The sequence below is a fragment of the Crinia signifera genome, chromosome 2 (assembly GCF_055691185.1).
Source record: "Crinia signifera chromosome 2, ASM5569118v1, whole genome shotgun sequence".
NCBI classification, from domain to species: Eukaryota; Metazoa; Chordata; class Amphibia; order Anura; family Myobatrachidae; genus Crinia; species Crinia signifera.
The window spans coordinates 217,467,998-217,488,296 of record NC_139218.1 but is presented as its reverse complement, the minus strand read 5'-3'; the positions used below and the strand labels follow the sequence as shown (position 1 = coordinate 217,488,296).

The following is a 20,299-nucleotide window of genomic DNA, read 5'->3' as shown; positions in this document are numbered from 1 at the left end:
TGCTCTGCTCGGCACAGACACTGAGGATGAGGAATTAGAAGAGGATGAGATAGATATCCCTGAGGTAGTTGAAGAATCTCACTCTCAAGGGGTGGATGCTCTCATTTTTGCTATTAGAGAGGTCCTAAATCTTCCTGACAAGGAAGAGGAACAGACAGAACAAATGTTTTTCTCTACAAAAGAAAAATCCTCTGCCACCTTTCCTGTCTCTACAGAGCTTAACAGGAAATTTCAACAGTCCTGGGCTCACCCAGAAAAGAGATTCCAGGTGCCTAAAAGGTTCTTATCTATTTTTCCTTTCCCTTCTGAGGATAGAAAGTTGTGGGAGACCCCACCGGCAGTGGATACTTCTGTATCCAGGCTCTCTAAAAAGATAGTGCTCCCAGTCCCTGGGGCAGCCTCTTTGAAAGATCCAGCAGATAGAAAGCTTGAATCTACATTAAAGGCTATCTATGTGGCATCTGGGGCAACTCAGAGACCAGTTATTGCAGGTTGTTGGATAACCAAGGCCATTAGCAAATGGGCTGAGGCAATTCAGGCTGATTTACAAGAGGATAACCCTCAAGTGGATATGCTGACTCTTTTGCGACATATCCAGGAATCTGCAGATTTCTTATGTGAGGCGTTAAAGGAGATTGGCGTAGTGGCAGCTCAGACAAACACTATGTCTGTTTCCGCCCGCAGAGTCTTATGGTTGCGACAATGGGCGGCCGACCCAGAGTCTAAGAGGGGTGTAGAGGCTTTACCCTTCACTGGGGAGGCTCTATTCGGTGAAGAACTAAATAAGTGGATTTCGCAGGCAACTGCTGGAAAGTCCACTTACTTGCCGTCTGCCCCTCCACCCCCAAGGAGAAATTATTCAGGCCCCTCCTTGCAGTCCTTTCGGACCGCGAGGTTCAGGTCCAGAGGCCGAGGAGCCTCAAATGCAGTCAGAGGCACAAGAGGCAAGTCCCGCAGAACCCAGTCAGCAGTCCTGCCCGAGCAGGCTCACACCTCCACTCAGGAAAAGCCCTCAGCATGACTGTTCCCTTCGTCAGGGGGGGGACATTCCAGTGGGAGCACGTTTACTTCATTTCAGTCCGGTTTGGAAGGCGTCTGGCCTGGACCCCTGGGTGCTAGAAATAGTGACTCAGGGATACAGAATAGAGTTTGCCTCTATCCCGCCTCAAAAATTCTTCAAGTCAGCCTTACCAGTTTCACAAGAATCTCAAAGGAACCTTCTGGAGGCAGTTCGGAAACTAATAGATCAGGCTGTGGTAATCCCGGTACCTACCCATCTCAGGGGGAAGGGATACTACTCCAACGTATTCGTCGTACCCAAACCAGACGGTTCTGTACGCCCTATACTGAATCTTCGGTTTCTGAACATGCATCTCAAGACTTTCAAGTTCAAGATGGAGTCCTTGAGGGCGGTCATTTCGGGATTGGAGGAAAAGGAGTTCTTGGTGTCGTTAGACATAAAGGATGCCTACCTTCACATCCCGATATGGCCGCCACATCAGGCCTATCTTCGCTTCACGATTTTAAACGACCACTACCAGTTCAGGGCCTTACCGTTTGGCCTGTCTACAGCCCCTCGGATATTCACGAAGGTCATGGCAGAGATGATGCTTCTACTCCGCCGGGCCGGAGTGAATATTGTGCCATACCTGGACGACCTTTTAATAAAGGCCCCTACCAGGGAGCTACTGGAGGAGAGTGTCAGCACCACCTCCAGGATCCTGTCAACCCACGGATGGATACTGAATCTAAAGAAGTCGCAGCTAGTACCATCTCAAAGACTTCTCTTCCTAGGGATGATACTAGATACGGTGGCGCAGAAGGTCTTCCTGCCAACGGAGAAGGTTTTGGCCATCCAAAGGATGGTGCGGTTGGTTCTGAAACCGCGCAGGATATCTGTCCACTCCTGCATACAACTACTCGGGAGGATGGTAGCAGCATACGAAGCGATTCCCTACGGACGCTTCCATGCGAGGACTTTCCAACTGGACCTATTAACCAAGTGGACGGGTTCTCATCTCCAAATGCACTCCCTGGTCACTCTGTCATCGGAGACAAGAGTCTCTCTTCTGTGGTAGCTGAAGTCATCCAACCTGCTAGAGGGAAAGAGGTTCGGATTTTACCCATGGGTACTCCTAACAACAGATGCCAGCTTGAAGGGTTGGGGAGCAGTAACTCAAGGAGTTCATTTCCAGGGGCTATGGTCAGAACAGGAGGCCTCTCTCCCCATAAACATTTTAGAACTAAGGGCAATACATCAGGCCTTACTACAGGCCTCAGATCTGTTGAGAGGAAAGCCAGTTCAAGTCCAATCGGACAATGTCACGGCAGTGGCATATATAAATCGCCAAGGGGGCACAAAAAGCAGGTCTGCCATGAGAGAAGCGGCAAAAATCCTAAGGTGGGCGGAAAACCACGCAGAAGCCAAATCGGCCATCTTTATTCCGGGAGTACAAAACTTACTAGCGGATTATCTCAGCAGACACACTCTTCACCCAGGGGAGTGGAGTCTACACCCTCAGATATTTCAAATGCTGGTGGATAGGTGGGGGTGTCCTCAGGCAGATATGATGGCCTCACAAATGAACAAGAAACTTCCGAGATATTGCTCCCGAACGCGGGACCCTCTAGCAGAGGATCTACAGTTTGGAAACTCGGTGTTACAGGGACCTCAGCACTCTCCCGCCCGTTGTGGGAGCTTTGGGACGTCCCCATTGTCTACCTAAACCCCAGTATACCCTAGGACGTTAGAGAAAAGGGGATTTTGATTACCTACCGGTAAATCCTTTTCTCGTAGTCCGTAGGGTATACTGGGCTCCCACCTCTGTGCTTCGTTCTACTGTTTGGCGTGTTTGACTGACCGGTTTTGTCAGTGTTATGCTGTTGGTAGTTAAGTTTAAAGTTATTCCTCCTCTCATAGTATGACCGTCTCCTTCGGGCACAGTTTTCTAAACTGGGCTGTGGGAGGGGGCATAGAGGGGAGGAGCCAGCACACAGGATGTTAATTTTTATTAAAGTGCACCGGCTCCTTTGGACCCATCTATACCCCATTGTCTACCTAAACCCCAGTATACCCTACGGACTACGAGAAAAGGATTTACCGGTAGGTAATCAAAATCCCCTTTTTTCTACTTTTGCTGTTTTAAAACAAAAAAGTCGGTGTTCCTGTGGCCTTGACATATAAAATGTGCAGATCTATGAGAAGCCTTCCATGAAACCCAAAAACCATGCTGCAATAGATGTAAACTGACATTTACCCCCAGGGCTTCTCAGGCCACACTTTACTTTAAAAACTCACTTTTTAACCATTTTCAGCAGTATGTCTCATGTGTTTTGAATTCCGACATTATGCTGTGTTACTATCATGTCACTTAGGGTGTACAAGGAGTGAGAATTTGCCCTACTTAAAATACCATATTACATGATTTATAAGAACCCAAGGTAAAAAGTCATTAGGCAAATGTTACAATGGTGTGTTCTTCAGAAAGAGGGAAAATGATGTACACACATCTGTTCTCTTCCCTGCTGTTTCACTAATTGTAGCAGAATGCAGCTCTGTGTACTAAGAAACAGGTGGATGTAAAATAAAATGCTGTAAGCACTAACTATCCGTAACAGTGTATGACAATATATGGACTCGCTTTATATGGCGAAAAAGGGATGATGTTTAGGTGCTGGTAAAAAAAAGCAAAACAGTAATACAGTATATTTTATAAAAAAACTACTTTGCCACATGTGTAGTTGAGATATGTGTGTATATAAAGTAATATAATAAACCTTTTACATTGCTGCAATAACGCTGGTTATTGCGGGGTTAAGCTGGTTCATGTCTCCCCAAAAAAATATAGGGACCCTGTAATCCAACCTGGGTCATGAGCAGAATTGGTCCTAGGAAGGGTTCAGGCAATCAAGCAGTATAAACTCTGACCCGGGTCCTGTTAAAAGCGGATCAAATCCCATGTGATATCGCTGCTAAATGGGCTTCGTATAACAGATTATGACACCCAAAGCATAGTCATGATAAGTTCCAGGTATCGGAGCTGAGTTCATTTTCCAGTAATACTAATTTAGTATACAACAAAAAGATAATTTTTTTTTTGTTCTACGTCAATAATGTTCATACTCATGTCTCACTTAACTTTAAGGTTTGCCATATAGTTTTGGGTTTGAGACCAGCTACCCCAGAGGAAGAGGGACAGATCATCAGGTACAGTAAATGTTGTAATGATTAATTTCTGATTGACTTCAAACACCATGTTTTACACACTATTTGAGACAATCTATTTGTGTTTGCCTACAGGGGATGGTTGGAAAGAGAGAGTCGATATGGCCTCCAGGTTGGGCACAACTGGTTTCTGATCTCTATGCAGTGGTGGCACCAATGGAAGGAATATGTCAGATATGTAAGTGTTTATTATACACCTGCCAATCTCTGCAGAAATATGTATGTCTGTGGGAATATAGTTAGAGACTTCCATTGTTGTCAGATGATGGTATGGTAGATTTGGTTCTAACTGGATACATCATGATGTGTGTTGTCTACTCTCATTATTGAGTATGCTGTGATTGCATATTCCCATGTACAGTATACTGTACACCGATAACACAGCCAAGCAGCATTTTACAGTCTCTGACTTAATGATGACCAACTTAATTATGTGGTTCATTTAATGGACAAGTGAAAACGTGTTGTGACAGTGTAGCTTACCCTCTGTCATTGCTTTGACATGTTTCATTGCCGGTGCCGAGGATTGATAGTCTATGTAATACTAAAAAGCAGAAGACAGATTTACAAAGCATAAATGATTTTCTACTGCAAATAACTCGCATATAGAATTAATATTAATAAAAAATAGATTGTATTTTCATTCCAACAAAATATGGTTAATAACATATAAAAACAGATGTGACACTTGTAGGCGAAAATGTGATACATGCATCTGGTATAGAGCCAGTTCATTTAAGAGTCAAGTGCAAACTAGTAAGTGTGCTGCTAGACTTGCGTTACTGCTGGTCTTACCGATTTTTGTTTGCATCCCTAGAGGGGTCCATAGAAAAATGCATTAGTCAAGGGTAAGATTGGGCCATGACAGTATGGGGGGAGGGGGGTACGAGAGTTCTGCTGCTGTCGTTGGGGTTTGTAAGGTGTTGCAATGACAACTTTCCCCTCTCGTGTCTGATTGAATTGACCACCTCAGACCACTCACTGAAAGCTTGTGTAGTCCTTCTGTTCAATTTTTTTCTCTTGGCTTTGTTTTCAATGTTTGGTACCATTAATGCACAGTATGCCTATGAAAGTTCATAGCTACCGACATGAAAATGTTCATGGCCTGCAGACGGAATCTAATTTTTCGAAGTTGCTGTTTTGCTCTTGAAAGCTGCCAGAAGTGCATTTAAAAATACATGGTACTCTTTACCTAGAACGGCGCCCGTCGCGGGCATCGCGGGTACATTTATGGCTACCCGCGACGCGACCGACGCGATGCCCGCGATTTTCCCATTGAAAACCATGTTAAACCTGAAAAATCGCGTCGGTCGCGTCGCGGCCGACCATAAATGTACCCGCGATGGCCGCGACGCGATGCCCGCGATTTCCCATAGGGAACAATGTTAAAAGGCAGATTGACCGCGATTTTACCGTTAAATGCCTCAATGACCGCGATTTTGACATAGGAAACAATGTTAAATGGGCCACAGAGCCCAAATAGACCCCCTGAAGTCTTAAATGGCCCCCAAAATTTTTAACGCCACCCCACGATCAACGTGAACCCGAAGCGTGGCGAGCGGCGGCGGTACGCGTCCTACGACCTTTTCATGCCCTACTATCCACGTCGGCGTGGAGTTGAGAATAGAATAGTGTGGCGAGCGCAGCGAGCCACCGAGCCCGAAGCGTGGCGAGCGCAGCGAGCCCCGCGAGGGGACGCGGATACCTTCACAGGTAAACGCGTCCCCTCGCGGGCTTCACAGGTGTCCGTGGCGACGCGGACACCTGTGAAGCCCGCGAAGGGACGCGTTTACCTGTGAAGGTATCCGCGTCCCCTCGCGGGGCTCGCTGCGCTCGCCACGCTTCGGGCTCGGTGGCTCGCTGCGCTCGCCACACTATTCTATTCTCAACTCCACGCCGACGTGGATAGTAGGGCATGAAAAGGTCGTAGGACGCGTACCGCCGCCCCTCGCGGGCTCGCTGCGCTCGCCACGCTTCGGGTTCACGTTGATCGTGGGGTGGCGTTAAAAATTGTGGGGGCCATTTAACAATTCAGGGGGACTATTAGGGCTCTGTGGACCATTTAACATTGTTTCCTATGTAAAAATCGCGGGCATTGAGGCATTTAACGCTAAAATCGCGGTCAATCTGCCTTTTTAACATTGTTCCCTATGGGAAAATCGCGGTAATCGCGGGTACCCGATTTTGATGTACCCGCGATTTACCCGCGATTGCCGCGATTTTACCCGCGATCCCGCGATTTCAATCGTGGGCGCCGTTCTAGGTAAAGAGTACCAAATACATTACTAGGCACAGACAGGATCTTTGGCACCACTGGTTTAGAAAAGTGGGTTTAATAGAACATCTGTTTTAATTACAATATATATGGTCCTAAAAATCTTTGTCATTAGTGTAATTTACTTAAAAGCATTGTAATTTGCTTTTACTGCATAAAAAGCTGCTCTTTTATTTATTTTATGAAGCGCGTTAATTGTTATTAACGTTAATTGTAATTGGCTAGTGTGACAGGTAAATGAGCTGCTGTCTCCGAGGGTGGTTGTTCTGGTTTGTAGTTCTTACTGTTTGTAGGGGTTTGCTTTTATCTTGACAAAATGTGCATGCTAATAGAGTTTTTGGAGCATCTGTATGTTAGAGCGCATAGGCATAACTTAAAGCTGTGTCTAAAAACAAATATAATTGTTTGCTGCCTCTTTACCTGCTCTGCGATGTTTCCAGTTCTTAAATGCTAGTTTTCCATGCTATTAATGCAAGTTGAAGGGCATCTAAATGTTGATACAAAGGGGCCTACACACGGGGCAACACAACACCGCACATTGATGTGTCTGCGCTGTGTGCGGAGCGATCTGCAGGGCCAGTGTTCTCCGGTGCGAACACTGGCCCTGACCAGCAATTTACTAGATTTATCCAGCATGCTCGATCTTAATTGCCAGGCGATAGTGATGCGCAGGGCCGTGCTTCGCTATAGCCCTTACACACAAAGAGATGTAGGGGCATTTTCTAAGCAATATAGTGAGATCATTCACAAAATGCCCTGAAATTGCCTAGTGTGTAGACTCCATTATCTTCAAAGTAATTAAAGTCCATGGCCATTGGCTCATTAGAGGGGATTCAGTATTAAATCCCAGCGGTCGGGATCCCGGCGTTCAGAATCCCGACGCTGGAATCCCGATCGCCGAAATCCCGACCAGGGGGGGGTCGACGTGGATCGCCCCCCCCTTGCGGGCTCGCTGCGCTCGCCACGCAGCGGGCCCGGTGCCTCGCTGCGTTCGGCACACTAATTTATTCTCTCTCCGGGGGTATCGTGGACAGCCACGGAGGGAGAAAGTGTCGGGATTTCGGCGATCGGGATTCTGAACGCCGGGATCCCGACCGCCGGGATTTACACTGCATCCCATTAGAGGACATGGTCAAGTGTTTATTATTTTTTTCAGTTGGGAAGGTTGTATGATGGTTATTTTTTTATTGTTTGGTAAAGGAGTTTTATGTATAGTATATGCCAACCATATTTTAGGTAGCCGCCGGATTATAGGACTATATATTTTTATTAAAAAAAGTTTTACAAATGAATTACAAATATTGGATATATTCATTCAGACATATTTGGACCTGTACTAATTAGTGCTGTACCTATAGTAGTTCTTGTATTTGCTGTCAGAAAATGTTACATCTTCAGCTGTTCTATTCTTTGCAGCTAACTTGCATCAGTTGTTGGATAGGCCTTGTTAAAATAAATGCAAATTTTTTTTTTTCCTTCAATTTAAATGAAAAGCTATACTCGTTATACTGTTTATTTTCGGTTTTCTTTAATTTAGGAATCAAAACCTGTTGTTATTGAGCCTTCACCATCTTTAAATGGCAGCCGACACTCACTGCCTTTATTGGATCAAAGGGAAGATGACAGGACCAGCACTAATGTGCATGGCACTACAGAAGATAAATCTTTTGATAACATATCTACTGCATCAGAAGCATCAGAATCGGCAACGAGCGGTAAGAACAAATGCTTTTTCCAAGCAATGCTTTTTATGTCTAGTTCCATCTGAGGTGAAGCCCACAGGGAAATTAATGTTTTCCATTACACAACACAGTAACAATGGTTGAAAATCAAATAATATTTTTGTTTTATATTTAGTGCACTAAAGAGTAATTTACATTCCTGCAATGCAGCTATCCTTTTGGGTGAAATTTAGAAACATGGAACGCACAAGTGGGCACTATTTGTATAGTCAGTTAGCGGCATATTTAATGATGGTAAATTTTTGATCAATTTCAGATTTTCAGGGTTCAAACACATTTTTTTTTTTTAATCATGTATTTTTATTGAATTTTAAAGATACACGTAATACATATAGAAACATAGAAACATAGAATTTGACGGCAGATAAGAACCACTTGGCCCATCTAGTCTGCCCCTTTTTTTAAACATGTTACCTCAAACCATATTTGATCCTTATTTTTTTGTAAGGATATCAATATGCTTATCCCAAGCATGTTTAAATTGTACTACTGTATTTGCGTCTACCACCTCTGTTGGGAGGCTATTCCACTTATCTACTACTCTTTCTGTGAAAAAATTCTTCCTCGCATTTCCCCTGAATCTTCCTCCCTCTAGTTTCAGTGCATGTCCTCGTGTTCTGTTGCTCCTCTTCCTGTGAAGAATGTCTCCCACCTGTACCTTGTTAAAGCCCTTGATATATTTGAAAGTTTCTATCATGTCCCCCCTTTCCCTTCTCTGCTCTAAAGTATACATATTAAGATCTTTTAGTCTTTCCTGGTACGTTTTGTGATGTAGGCCATGCACCATTTTAGTTGCTCTTCTTTGTACAGTCTCTAATGTATTTATATCCTTCTGGAGATATGGCCTCCAGAACTGAACACAATACTCTAGGTGAGGTCGTACCAATGACCTATACAGTGGCATTATTACTTCTTTCTTTCTACTGCTGATACCTCTCCCTATGCAACCAAGCATCTGACTTGCCTTCTTCATTGCTTTGTTACATTGCCTACCTGCTTTTAAGTCCCCTGAAATGGTGACACCTAGATCCCTCTCTTCCTCAGTAGTTTCCATTATAGTGCCATTTATACTATATTGAGTCTTTGGATTTCTGAGACCCAAGTGCATGATTTTGCATTTTTTGGCATTAAACTGTAGTTGCCATTCTCTTGACCATTTCTCTAATCTGCCTAGATCCTCAATCATTTGTTTTACCCCTCCTGGTGTGTCTACCCTGTTGCATACCTTTGTGTCATCTGCAAAAAGGCACATTTTACCCTCAATTCCATTAGCAATATCACCAATAAAGATATTAAAAAGCACCGGTCCAAGTACAGATCCCTGGGGTACTCCACTTGTAACCTTTCCCTCCTTTGACTGTACTCCATTTACTACAACTCTCTGTTTTCTGTCCTGCAACCACGCTCTTATCCATTCAACTATCTTAGAATCCAATCCCAAGCTTTCAAGTTTATTTAACAGTCTGCGATGTGGGACAGTGTCAAAAGCTTTACTAAAGTCTATGTAATAAACATACAAAAAAGAACAAAAATAAAGGAACAAAATAGAAAAAGAAAAATTAAACATTACATGTGTGTTGCATCATTCAAGAGGTAATATGTTGTACATCCATAGATGTGTTTACAACTTCGTATTGATCGTCAGGATTCCTAGACAGTTGGGGCCATAAGGAAATAATAAGGGTAAGAGGGGAGTTCATGGAGACATGCGGGCAGGTGTTGGGCACAGACGTCAAGCTATCGTTTCTAGACATACGGACAGTTCTAATGAAATTACGTGCAGGGGTCCTGTAAGTACAGTGCAGAGGTCTGCCATAGGTTCCAAACTTTACAGAATTTTCCCAGACAGTTCCGTTTAGTATACATAAATCACTCATATGATACAGTAGTGTTAACAAGCGCAACCCACATATTAGAAGACGGAGGGGCAGGGCTCATCCAAGCTCTAGCAATGCATGCACGGGTCAGGGTGAGAAGATTATTAACATATATTCTGTGATACTTAGGGAGCAGTTCCTCCAACTCCAAACCAAAGATACAAATGCGGGGGTTAGAAAGTGGGACCTGCACACCTGTATCTCGAACATTAGCCAAAACGGTTTCCCAAAAGGAGTGCACCCGCGGGCAATTCCACAGCAGATGCCAAAAGTCAGCCCCGGGTCCCAGACATTTTGGACAGGTGTCGGACCCGGTACCACCCATCCACATCAACCTGTGGGGGTCCAATAAACTCGGTGCAGGATATACAACTGAATCAGTTGGAACCTGGCAAACGCCATAGCACCCCTTGAGGAGGAGCTCAGCATATGAGACTAATCCTCGTCCTCAATGGGCCCTATATCCAATACCCAGAGTACTCAGCTGATCTGCGCCAGAAAAGGTGAGGAGAGGAGAGTACAGAGCAGAAACCCTCCTCCGATCCGGGAGCTTACAGATCATCGCGCGGACTGGACACTCCACAAGTTCAGGTACATTCCCCCTCCATTGCGCACCTATTGCGTGTCTAAGCTGGAGGGATTTATAGAAGTAGTGGCTTGGCACTGCATACATAGTCACCATTTGTTCAAAGGAGTGAAGTATTCCGTCCTGGAAAAGATGGCCAATCTCGGAAACCCCAAAAGGCACCCAGTCTGGACCAGCCCTTAGTTTGTGAAGTTCGGGAAAGTCCTTATTCCTCCAGATAGGAGAACAGGGTTCAAACACATTTACTAACAGATTACTTTTTTTTATATTATTTTTTTAATGTTAATGAATGTATTTTGTGAACCTGGAAGCAAAAAATTTGGGTTCAATTTAATAGGATGGGAGTTTGATTGGTTGCTATAGGCAAAATTCCATCTTTATTTCTCCTTCATACTTCATGGCAGCCATTACATTGGGTTCATCCCTCTCTCCTCTCCAATTAGACAGGTAGTTTTTTCCCCAGGATCCAGCCCCTCCTCTATATAATCTGGCACCTCCCCATTGACCATAGTCTTTTTCCTGTCTCCTTCTGTCTGTGACAGGTAGTTAGTCAGTTTTTATCTTTATTTTTAAACAAGGCCCGGTAGGCTAGTTATGCTGCCGGGGGACCTGGGTGGTAAGGCTGGCGGTGCCTCAAGCCTATGTGTGTCCAGGGCCGGTGGCAAGGACTCGGGACCTGGTAGCCCACGCAGTTCCTCCAACTCCAAACCAAAGATACAAATGCGGGGATTAGAAAGTGGGACCTGCACATCTGTATCTCGAACATTAGCCAAAACGGTTTCCCAAAAGGAGTGCACCCGCGGGCAATTCCACAGCAGATGCCAAAAGTCAGCCCCGGGTCCCAGACATTTAGGACAGGTGTCGGACCCGGTACCACCCATCCACATCAACCTGTGGGGGTCCAATAAACTCGGTGCAGGATATACAACTGAATCAGTTGGAACCTGGCAAACGCCATAGCACCCCTAGAGGAGCTCAGCATATGAGACTAATCCTCGTCCTCAATGGGCCCTATATCCAATACCCAGAGTACTCAGCTGATCTGCGCCAGAAAAGGTGAGGAGAGGAGAGTACAGAGCAGAAACCCTCCTCCGATCCGGGAGCTTTCAGATCATCGCGCGGACTGGACACTCCACAAGTTCAGGTACATTCCCCCTCCATTGCGCACCTATTGCGTGTCTAAGCTGGAGGTATTTATAGAAGTAGTGGCTTGGCACTGCATACATAGTCACCATTTGTTCAAAGGAGTGAAGTATTCCGTCCTGGAAAAGATGGCCAATCTCGGAAACCCCAAAAGGCACCCAGTCTGGACCAGCCCTTAGTTTGTGAAGTTCGGGAAAGTCCTTATTCCTCCAGATAGGAGAACAGGGTTCAAACACATTTACTAACAGATTACTTTTTTTTATATTATTTTTTTAATGTTAATGAATGTATTTTGTGAACCTGGAAGCAAAAAATTTGGGTTCAATTTAATAGGATGGGAGTTTGATTGGTTGCTATGGGCAAAATTCCATCTTTATTTCTCCTTCATACTTCATGGCAGCCATTACATTGGGTTCATCCCTCTCTCCTCTCCAATTAGACAGGTAGTTTTTTCCCCAGGATCCAGCCCCTCCTCTATATAATCTGGCACCTCCCCATTGACCATAGTCTTTTTCCTGTCTCCTTCTGTCTGTGACAGGTAGTTAGTCAGTTTTTATCTTTATTTTTAAACAAGGCCCGGTAGGCTAGTTATGCTGCCGGGGGACCTGGGTGGTAAGGCTGGCGGTGCCTCAAGCCTATGTGTGTCCAGGGCCGGTGGCAAGGACTCGGGACCTGGTAGCCCACGGTGTTTTTTCCCCCTCCCCTCCCGCTATGGTATCGCGTCCGGTACTCGGCTCGCGGGTGGCGTTGGGTATGTCTACCTGAGCGTCATGTTACTGCAGGCCGGCGGTCCGGTGTTGGTCGCGGGTGTCGTTGGCGTGTACCTTAGCGTCACGCTGCTTCAGGCTTCCCGGCGGCTCCGGTACTCAGGTCGCGCGTGTTGGCGGGCGTCACTTCCGGCGGATGCACGCGGCGTGCGGGTCACGACCGCGTGCGTTCCAGATAGCCGGAAGTACGCGCCGGGTATTGTTACTTCCGGCAGGGAGGAGGGAACGCCGGCTGCTCGTGCGGCATCATTTAAAAAGCGCCTGGTCGGTGTTACAGGCGCTGGTTGCTTACTTGCCAGGAGTTGAACATGGAGGATGCCTCTCCAAAAAATGTTACACCGCTGCCCAGGTAAGTCCTCTTTTTGAGGACAGGTTATTTTACTTTTCTAGTCAGATAGTTAGTATTCTCTCTTTTTGTTTTAGTGTGCCTCCAGTGCCCAGGAAAAAAGTGGCTAAAACTAAGAATACCAAAGTCTGTCCAGGATGTGATAGAGCTTTTGTTGGAGAGACAGTTCTTTGCTTGGAATGTCTGACAAAGAAAGATGTTGGAATGAATATATCAGCACAGTTAGCAGAAATGAGAGACTGGATGAAAAAGAATTTTATTTCTAAAGAGGAATATACGGGGAATAAGAGGTCCAGGTCACAGACTAGCCTTGATAAAGATGACGGGGATGTATCTGTGCATGATTATGTGGACAAGGAGGCGTCCGGTGGATCATCAGCAGAGTCAGGCGAGGTGTTGGAGGACGAACGCCTGTTTAATGTGGAACTAGTAGAGTCAGTTCTGAAAAATCTTTATAGAACACTTAATTATAAACAACCCCTAAAGTCTGAATTTGATGCATTATTTGAAGATTGGTCGAGAAAGGGAAGGTCGTTTACGGTGCATAAGGTGGTGAAGGACATCCTAACTAAAGAATGGCTGGGTGTGGATAAGAGAGTAGGTTCAACAAAGAGAATTCAGAAAATGTTTCCTATTGAGGACGAAGAATTTATTAAATGGTGTAACATCCCTAAAGTTGATGCGGCAGTGTCGGAAGTGACGACCCGTACTACAATTCCCCTTGAGGATGGAGCGTCGCTGAAGGACGCAATGGATAAAAAGATGGAAAGTGCTTTAAAGAGATTGCATATTTCCTCCTCAGTCTCGCTGAAATCAGGAGTGGCCATGGCTTCACTCTCCCGGGCACTCAGGATCTGGTGTTCCGCCTTACAGGAAGACCTACAAGAAAAGGTTTCCCGTGATCAAATCTGCAAGAGTCTTGCCCAGATTCAGCTTGCGGTGGACTATATGTGCGAAGCCTCTTTAGATGGTTTAGATTTTGCGGCAAAATCTTTATCTTCAGGGGTGGTGGCCCGTAGGGCCTTATGGCTTAAATCATGGGCGGCAGATTCCCATTCAAAGAACAAACTGGCAACGTTGCCTTATGAGGGTGCTTTCCTTTTCGGCAGTCGCTTGGATCAGATGATTCAAAGAATGTCAGGTGGTAAATCGGTAAGATTACCACAGGATAGAAGGGTGAGGTTTTCCTCTTTTTCTACGAGACAAGCTTATAGACAAGCTAGGTCATATAGACCAGGCAGGTCGGTCCGGGATAGATACGCTCAAGGGACATCCAGAGCATTCTTTCGACAATACATTAAGAAAAAAGGTGAAAATTCTGGAGCCGCACAGAAGCAGTGACGGTGGTCCCGTGGTGGAGCAAGTCCCGGTAGCAGGAAGGCTATTGGGATTTGCTCACATCTGGGAACAGACCGTCCGAGACAGATGGGTTCTGGAGGTGGTCAAGACTGGCTATCATCTAGAATTCATGTCAAAGCCAAGAGTAGCGAAATTTTGTGTTTCAGAGCTCCCAGTTTCAAAGATAGAAAGGGAGGCTCTGACTTTAAGTTTAAAAGGACTCATCACATCAGGAGCAGTGGTGAAAGTCCCAGACGGAGAGAGAGGGTCCGGTTTTTATTCCCGTCTCTTCATCGTCAGCAAAAGTTCTGGAGGTTACGGAACTATATTAGATTTAAGAAAATTAAATTTGCGCATAAAAAAGAGAAAATTTCATATGGAGACCACAAGGTCTATTCTGATGGGAATAAGAAAGAACGATTATATGGTCTCCATCGACTTAAGAGACGCCTACTTCCATATTCCCATTTTTCCAGACGACAGAAAATATCTGAGATTCTGCATAGGTCACGAGCATTACCAGTTCACTTGTCTGCCCTTTGGCCTCACCTCATCACTGCGAGTCTTTACCAAGGTGTTAGTGGTATTGATAGAGGAGCTGAGAAAGAAGAAGATCATGATATGGGCATATCTCGACGATCTATTGATTGTGGCACAATCAGAGGGAGAAGTCATAACAGCAAGAGATTACACCATTCAGTTTCTACAGGAACACGGGTGGCTAGTGAATTGGGAGAAAAGCTGTCTGAAACCAACACAAAATCTTCAGTTTTTGGGTGTACTAGTGGACACCGTTCAGTTTCAAATGTCCCTTTCCGTAAAGAGGTGCGAAAAGATCCAACAATTAATCTCTATGATATACGAGGGAGATCGCAAACCGTTAAGGTCAGCAATGAGCCTTTTGGGTATGATGGCCTCTACGGTGGACATAGTCCCATGGGCCAGATGGAGGATGAGGCCTCTGCAGTGGTTTCTTCTGAGTTACACAAAAAGGCTAGTGCCTCTGGAAAGAAGAATAAGAATTTCAGATTCAGTGAAAGATTCTCTGGTATGGTGGGAAGCCAATCAACTAACGCCAAGAAAATCTTCACTAGCAAGTCCCCAATACAGGGTGATCACCACAGACGCCAGTGCCGTGGGTTGGGGGGCTCACGGTCTGGGCTAAACGTGTCAAGGTCTATGGTCTCCTCGCGAGTCAGAGTTTTCCTCCAATCACAAGGAACTAAGAGCCGTGTGGAAAGCAATGAGATTCTTCAGCGAAGATCTCAAGGGTGCGCACCTGCGCATTTTTTCGGACAACGCTACAACCGTCTCTTACGTCAACAGACAAGGAGGTACACGGAGTCATGTGCTCTTAGAAGAAGTGCAAAATATCATGTGTTGGGCCGAGGAAAATCTGCAGTCAGTGTCAGCATTGCATGTGCTGGGGGAGAACAATCAACTTGCGGATTATCTGAGCCGCACAAGCATAGTTCCAGGCGAGTGGGAACTGAAGGAATCAGTTTTCCGGAAGTTAGTTGAGCAGTTCGGCCAGCCAGAGGTGGATCTCATGGCTTCAGCAGTCAACAAGAAGCTTCCACGATTTTACTCTCGGTACCCGACTTGGGGGTCAAGTGGAGTGGACGCCCTGTCTCAGAGATGGGAGTTTCACCTGGGGTATGTATTTCCCCCAATTTCTCTCATTCACAGGACATTATGGAAGATCAGAACAGAGGGGGTCCAAGTCATAACCGTGCTACCCTACTGGCCAAGGAGGGCTTGGTTCCCCATGTTGGAGAGCATGGCGATTGCAGGCCCAGTTTTTCTTCCGGTGACTCAGGATTTGCTCAAGCAGGGCCTAGTCAATTGTCAGGAACCTCACAAATTGAATTTAGCGGCCTGGATATTGAGAGGCGACAGTTGAGAAGCAAAAATTTATCTCCAGAGGTTATCGAGGTACTTCTCCAAGCAAGGAAGAAGGTATCATCAGAGGTTTACTATAGAATATGGCGGGTGTTCGCAACATGGTCAGGAGGCAAATTCGATTTCCTTAAAGCAAGTATACCCCAAGTTTTACAGTTTCTTTGTGATGGTCTTAACAAGGGGCTTTCGGGGTCTACACTCAAGGTTCAGATCTCGGCGCTAAGTGTTCTACTGGACAAGAAACTGGCAGAACATAGCTTGATCAAAAGATTTTGTCAAGCTATTAAGAAAATTCGACCTAGGGTTAGGTCAATAGTCCCCCAGTGGGATCTTAATTTAGTCCTAAATGGGCTTATGGAGGCTCCGTTTGAGCCATCGGACAGAGCTAAGTTAAAATTCCTGACGTGGAAAATGTTATTTTTAGTAGCAATAACGTCAGCAAAGAGAGTGGGAGAGATTCATGCACTGTGTATTAAAGAACAGTATTTGAAGATTTTTCCGGATCGGGTGGTACTGAGGACCAGACCGTCCTTCTTACCCAAGGTGGTTTCCTCATTTAATTTAAGTCAAGAAATTATTTTGCCTTGTTTTTTCCAAAATCCTCTGACTAAGAAAGAGGAAAAATTGCATACGTTAGATGTTTTGAGGGCTATCAAGACATATCTGCACAGAACGGCTGGGTTCAGAAAGTCAGAGGCGTTATTCGTGATTCCCCAGGGGGGCGAAGAAAGGTTTGGCTCCATCAAAGCAATCAATGTCAAGGTGGCTGAGAGAAGTAATTGCATTTACTTACAAGAAAGTTGGTCGTGAAGTTCCAGGAAGTATTAAGGCTCACTCAACAAGGGCAATGGCGGTTTCGTGGGCGAGAGAGGCCAAAGTTTCGGCTAAGGAAATTTGTCAAGCAGCCACCTGGTCTTCCTTGCATACCTTCTCCAGGCATTATGCGTTGGATGTCGCAAGCCCTAATTTCGGGAGTGAGATTCTTAAGCAAGTCTTGGCTTGAGGTATAGTATGAAAACCCACCCTACTGCTTTGGTACATCCCAATGTAATGGCTGCCATGAAGTATGAAGGAGAAAGCAAGGATTATACTCACGATAATACCTTTTCTTCGGAATACTTCATGGCAGCCCAAAAATTTGTTGCCCTCCCTGTTTGTGTTTTTACCCTAGGATCAGGACGGAGACAGTCAAAGACTATGGTCAATGGGGAGGTGCCAGATTATATAGAGGAGGGGCTGGATCCTGGGGAAAAAACTACCTGTCTAATTGGAGAGGAGAGAGGGATGAACCCAATGTAATGGCTGCCATGAAGTATTCCGAAGAAAAGGTATTATTGTGAGTATAATCCTTGCTTTCAGCTCCCATCTTAGTAAATTTACTAAAATATAGTGTTTATTTAGGATGGAAATTGTCTTTTAGTAGAAGGATTGGTTTTGCTAACAGGTAAAATGTTGGATTTTATTGAAACTAGTTAGTGCAGGCTTTACATACAGGAGTAATGTGTAAAAGAAGGAATCCTAGTACTTAGGGTATTTCAAATAACTTTCTGCAATTTTCAGCACCATAACATTTTAAGTAAAATACCCTGCAGAAATAATGCTCAAGTTGTTGTTTCTAATCATTGGGAGAGAACCTGGAGCTCACTTCATAAAACTATCCATTGAAATGTGCCTAACGTTAACCCAAAAGCTTTGGGCACAGAACCCGCATGTAGTTCAATCAGCCTCTATTGTAAGTGTTCACTTTTACTGAAGGAGAATTTCACAATGTCACGCCTTTATGTATAGTTTATTTTTATGTCATTTTGGTTTTCTGAAAGGTTTTGTAATAATTTCCCAGGACATGGTCCCAAACTTGTACTTATATGTTTTGTCTTTTTTTATTTATGTTGTCAAGTGGATTTGACTTCAGGTTAAGGAAGGATAACCACACAGCAATCTTCTCTCTCTTTCAGCTTTTAATTATTCCAGCACATCAGGTGCAGACATGTGCTTTGCTCGCCAACATAATACTTCAGATAATAATAACCAGAGTATGCTTGGTTCCAATGGCAGCGTCTTATCACATCTTAATCCTCAGAAACCTGGGGCCATAGACAACCATCCTCTGGTACTGCAAGAGAATGTAAAGGTAAATTATGTATAACAATGGTTGTTTATTATTTGCAAATAGATTACTGGGGTTCTGTTATGGGTAGGGATTACGGACGTTAACTTAATTATGTGCTTTGCAACTAATGATGGATTAGCTTTTTTCCTTTTAGCATAAACGCATTTTGGACAAACTAGGTCATATGGAACAATTTTGAAGTCTAATGCTGGGTACACTGGACCACAATGAAACTAATTTTACAATTCTGATGGGTGAGAACAAAAAAAATCTAAATATCGTCCTTTAGTAAGACACCGGGCAAGCAATATGTTCTCCACAAACTTCCTTATGAATATATGAAGAGATCATTTAATAAATGTACTTTAATGGTTCTTAATTGAGATACAGTTACCACGACTGATGGGGATGCTAGCGCCGGAATCCCAACCTTCAGTTGGCAACACTGGAATTCCCATAGCTGGCATCCTGATTGCAGTACTTAGCTGGTGAGACTTAGTTAGGTTTATGAACTAGGGGGGTGTTAGGGTTAGGCCACAGGTAGGGTTAGACAATTAAAAGGGGGGAGGAAGGTTTAAGGTTAGGCATCAAGTAGGTAGGGTTAGAGATTGGGGAGAGAGGGTTTATATACTTACCCAGACCCTGTTGCAATTTTGATGGTTGGGATTCCATTGTAGGTATTGTGACGTCCAGCATCTCTTTGCAGGGCTCACATATGTTTTACTTCTAAATGTACTAGTATCTTATGTTACTAATTCAGAGCAAGTCATCCAGAGCTCTGTAAAGTGAAATGTAATGCTTAAATCTAAAAAGGCAAATATCACAGACAGAAAAAATCAGAACAATTTAAAATCTTTTAAAGTGATACTATCAAATTGTTTCTCGCAATATGACCGCAAACTTTAAAATCACAGCAAGGTCATTGAACAACACTCCGTCTTGAAGATCAGCTTAGTCTTCAATATTTTTAGTCTAAAAAAAATGCTGGGTCATCCAAGGGTAGATAGCAGAAAGACAAAATGAGTGAAGATAGAGGGAGAGAGATCAGAAAAGAGGTATATTTCAGCATAGATGTGATATTGTAAGTCGAGTGAGCAAATGAGCTCACCCAGAGAGCGCATGAGGAGATGGAGAAGAAGAGGACCAAGAACAGTATCTTGAGAGACACCTACTGTCAATGGAAGGGCAGGAGAGGTGGTCATTAGAGGAACAGCTGTGCTTTTTCAAAACTGACCGGGCAAATACACGCATTGATGGTGATAGTTTTTATAGCAATACATATACCAACACTATCTCTAAAGTAGCCATAAAGGTGTCCATACATAGGTCTGACTTGTCAGGCATAAGTAGGACATGTTTTCCCTTGAACTCCCCCAACAGCTCCCCGGGAGGACTCCATCCAACTTTGCACTTGATGTGCTATTTTTTACATCCATTCAGTGCACTTCACCTGTTATCCAATGTCTTTTATGGCCTCGTTTTTTAAAGGTTTTATTGTTAAACAATTTCCTGAAACCTTTGCTTTTGTTTGATTAGGTACCCACCTTAACACTGGAAGGGGGTCGCTTGAAACAAAGTCCTTCTCTAGTCCGTGGAAAGGATTATGAAATCGTACCAGAGCCAGTATGGAGAGCACTTTATCATTGGTATGGAGCAAACCTTTCCTTACCTCGACCAGTAAGTATCAGATGTCATTAATGTAATTCATGATGAACACAGATGTAGTATTTTACACAGATACCAAGAATCATTAGTCTATTTGCCCTGTTTACATAGTCCGCATACCCTTAATTTCCTCAACCCTGCGATGTGCCTATCATTGAATGCTTTAAAAAAAATGGCAAAAACCCTTCTCTGAATGGCCATCACTGCCTCCATTCACTGTATGTCCCCCAGCCTGACTCTCCTTCACTGTATGTCCCCCACTCTTCCCACTCCCTTCTCTGTATGTTTCCCAGCCCCTTGTGTGAGCCAGAGGAAGGAGAGGC

The 20,299-nt window shown here is 44.5% G+C and overlaps 1 protein-coding gene across 2 annotated transcripts in view; it reads left to right on the top strand.

Moving 5' to 3' along the window:
• The window catches only part of USP32 (ubiquitin specific peptidase 32), a 182,695-nt gene that overhangs the window by 101,998 nt on the left and 60,398 nt on the right, over window positions 1-20,299 (top strand). For both annotated transcript variants that reach the window (XM_083173737.1, XM_083173736.1), the window contains exons 11-15: window positions 4,146-4,207; window positions 4,301-4,403; window positions 8,038-8,215; window positions 18,157-18,332; window positions 19,848-19,988. In XM_083173737.1, the coding sequence (XP_083029863.1) occupies window positions 4,146-4,207; window positions 4,301-4,403; window positions 8,038-8,215; window positions 18,157-18,332; window positions 19,848-19,988 (660 nt within the window). The remainder of the gene's footprint in view (window positions 1-4,145; window positions 4,208-4,300; window positions 4,404-8,037; window positions 8,216-18,156; window positions 18,333-19,847; window positions 19,989-20,299) is intronic.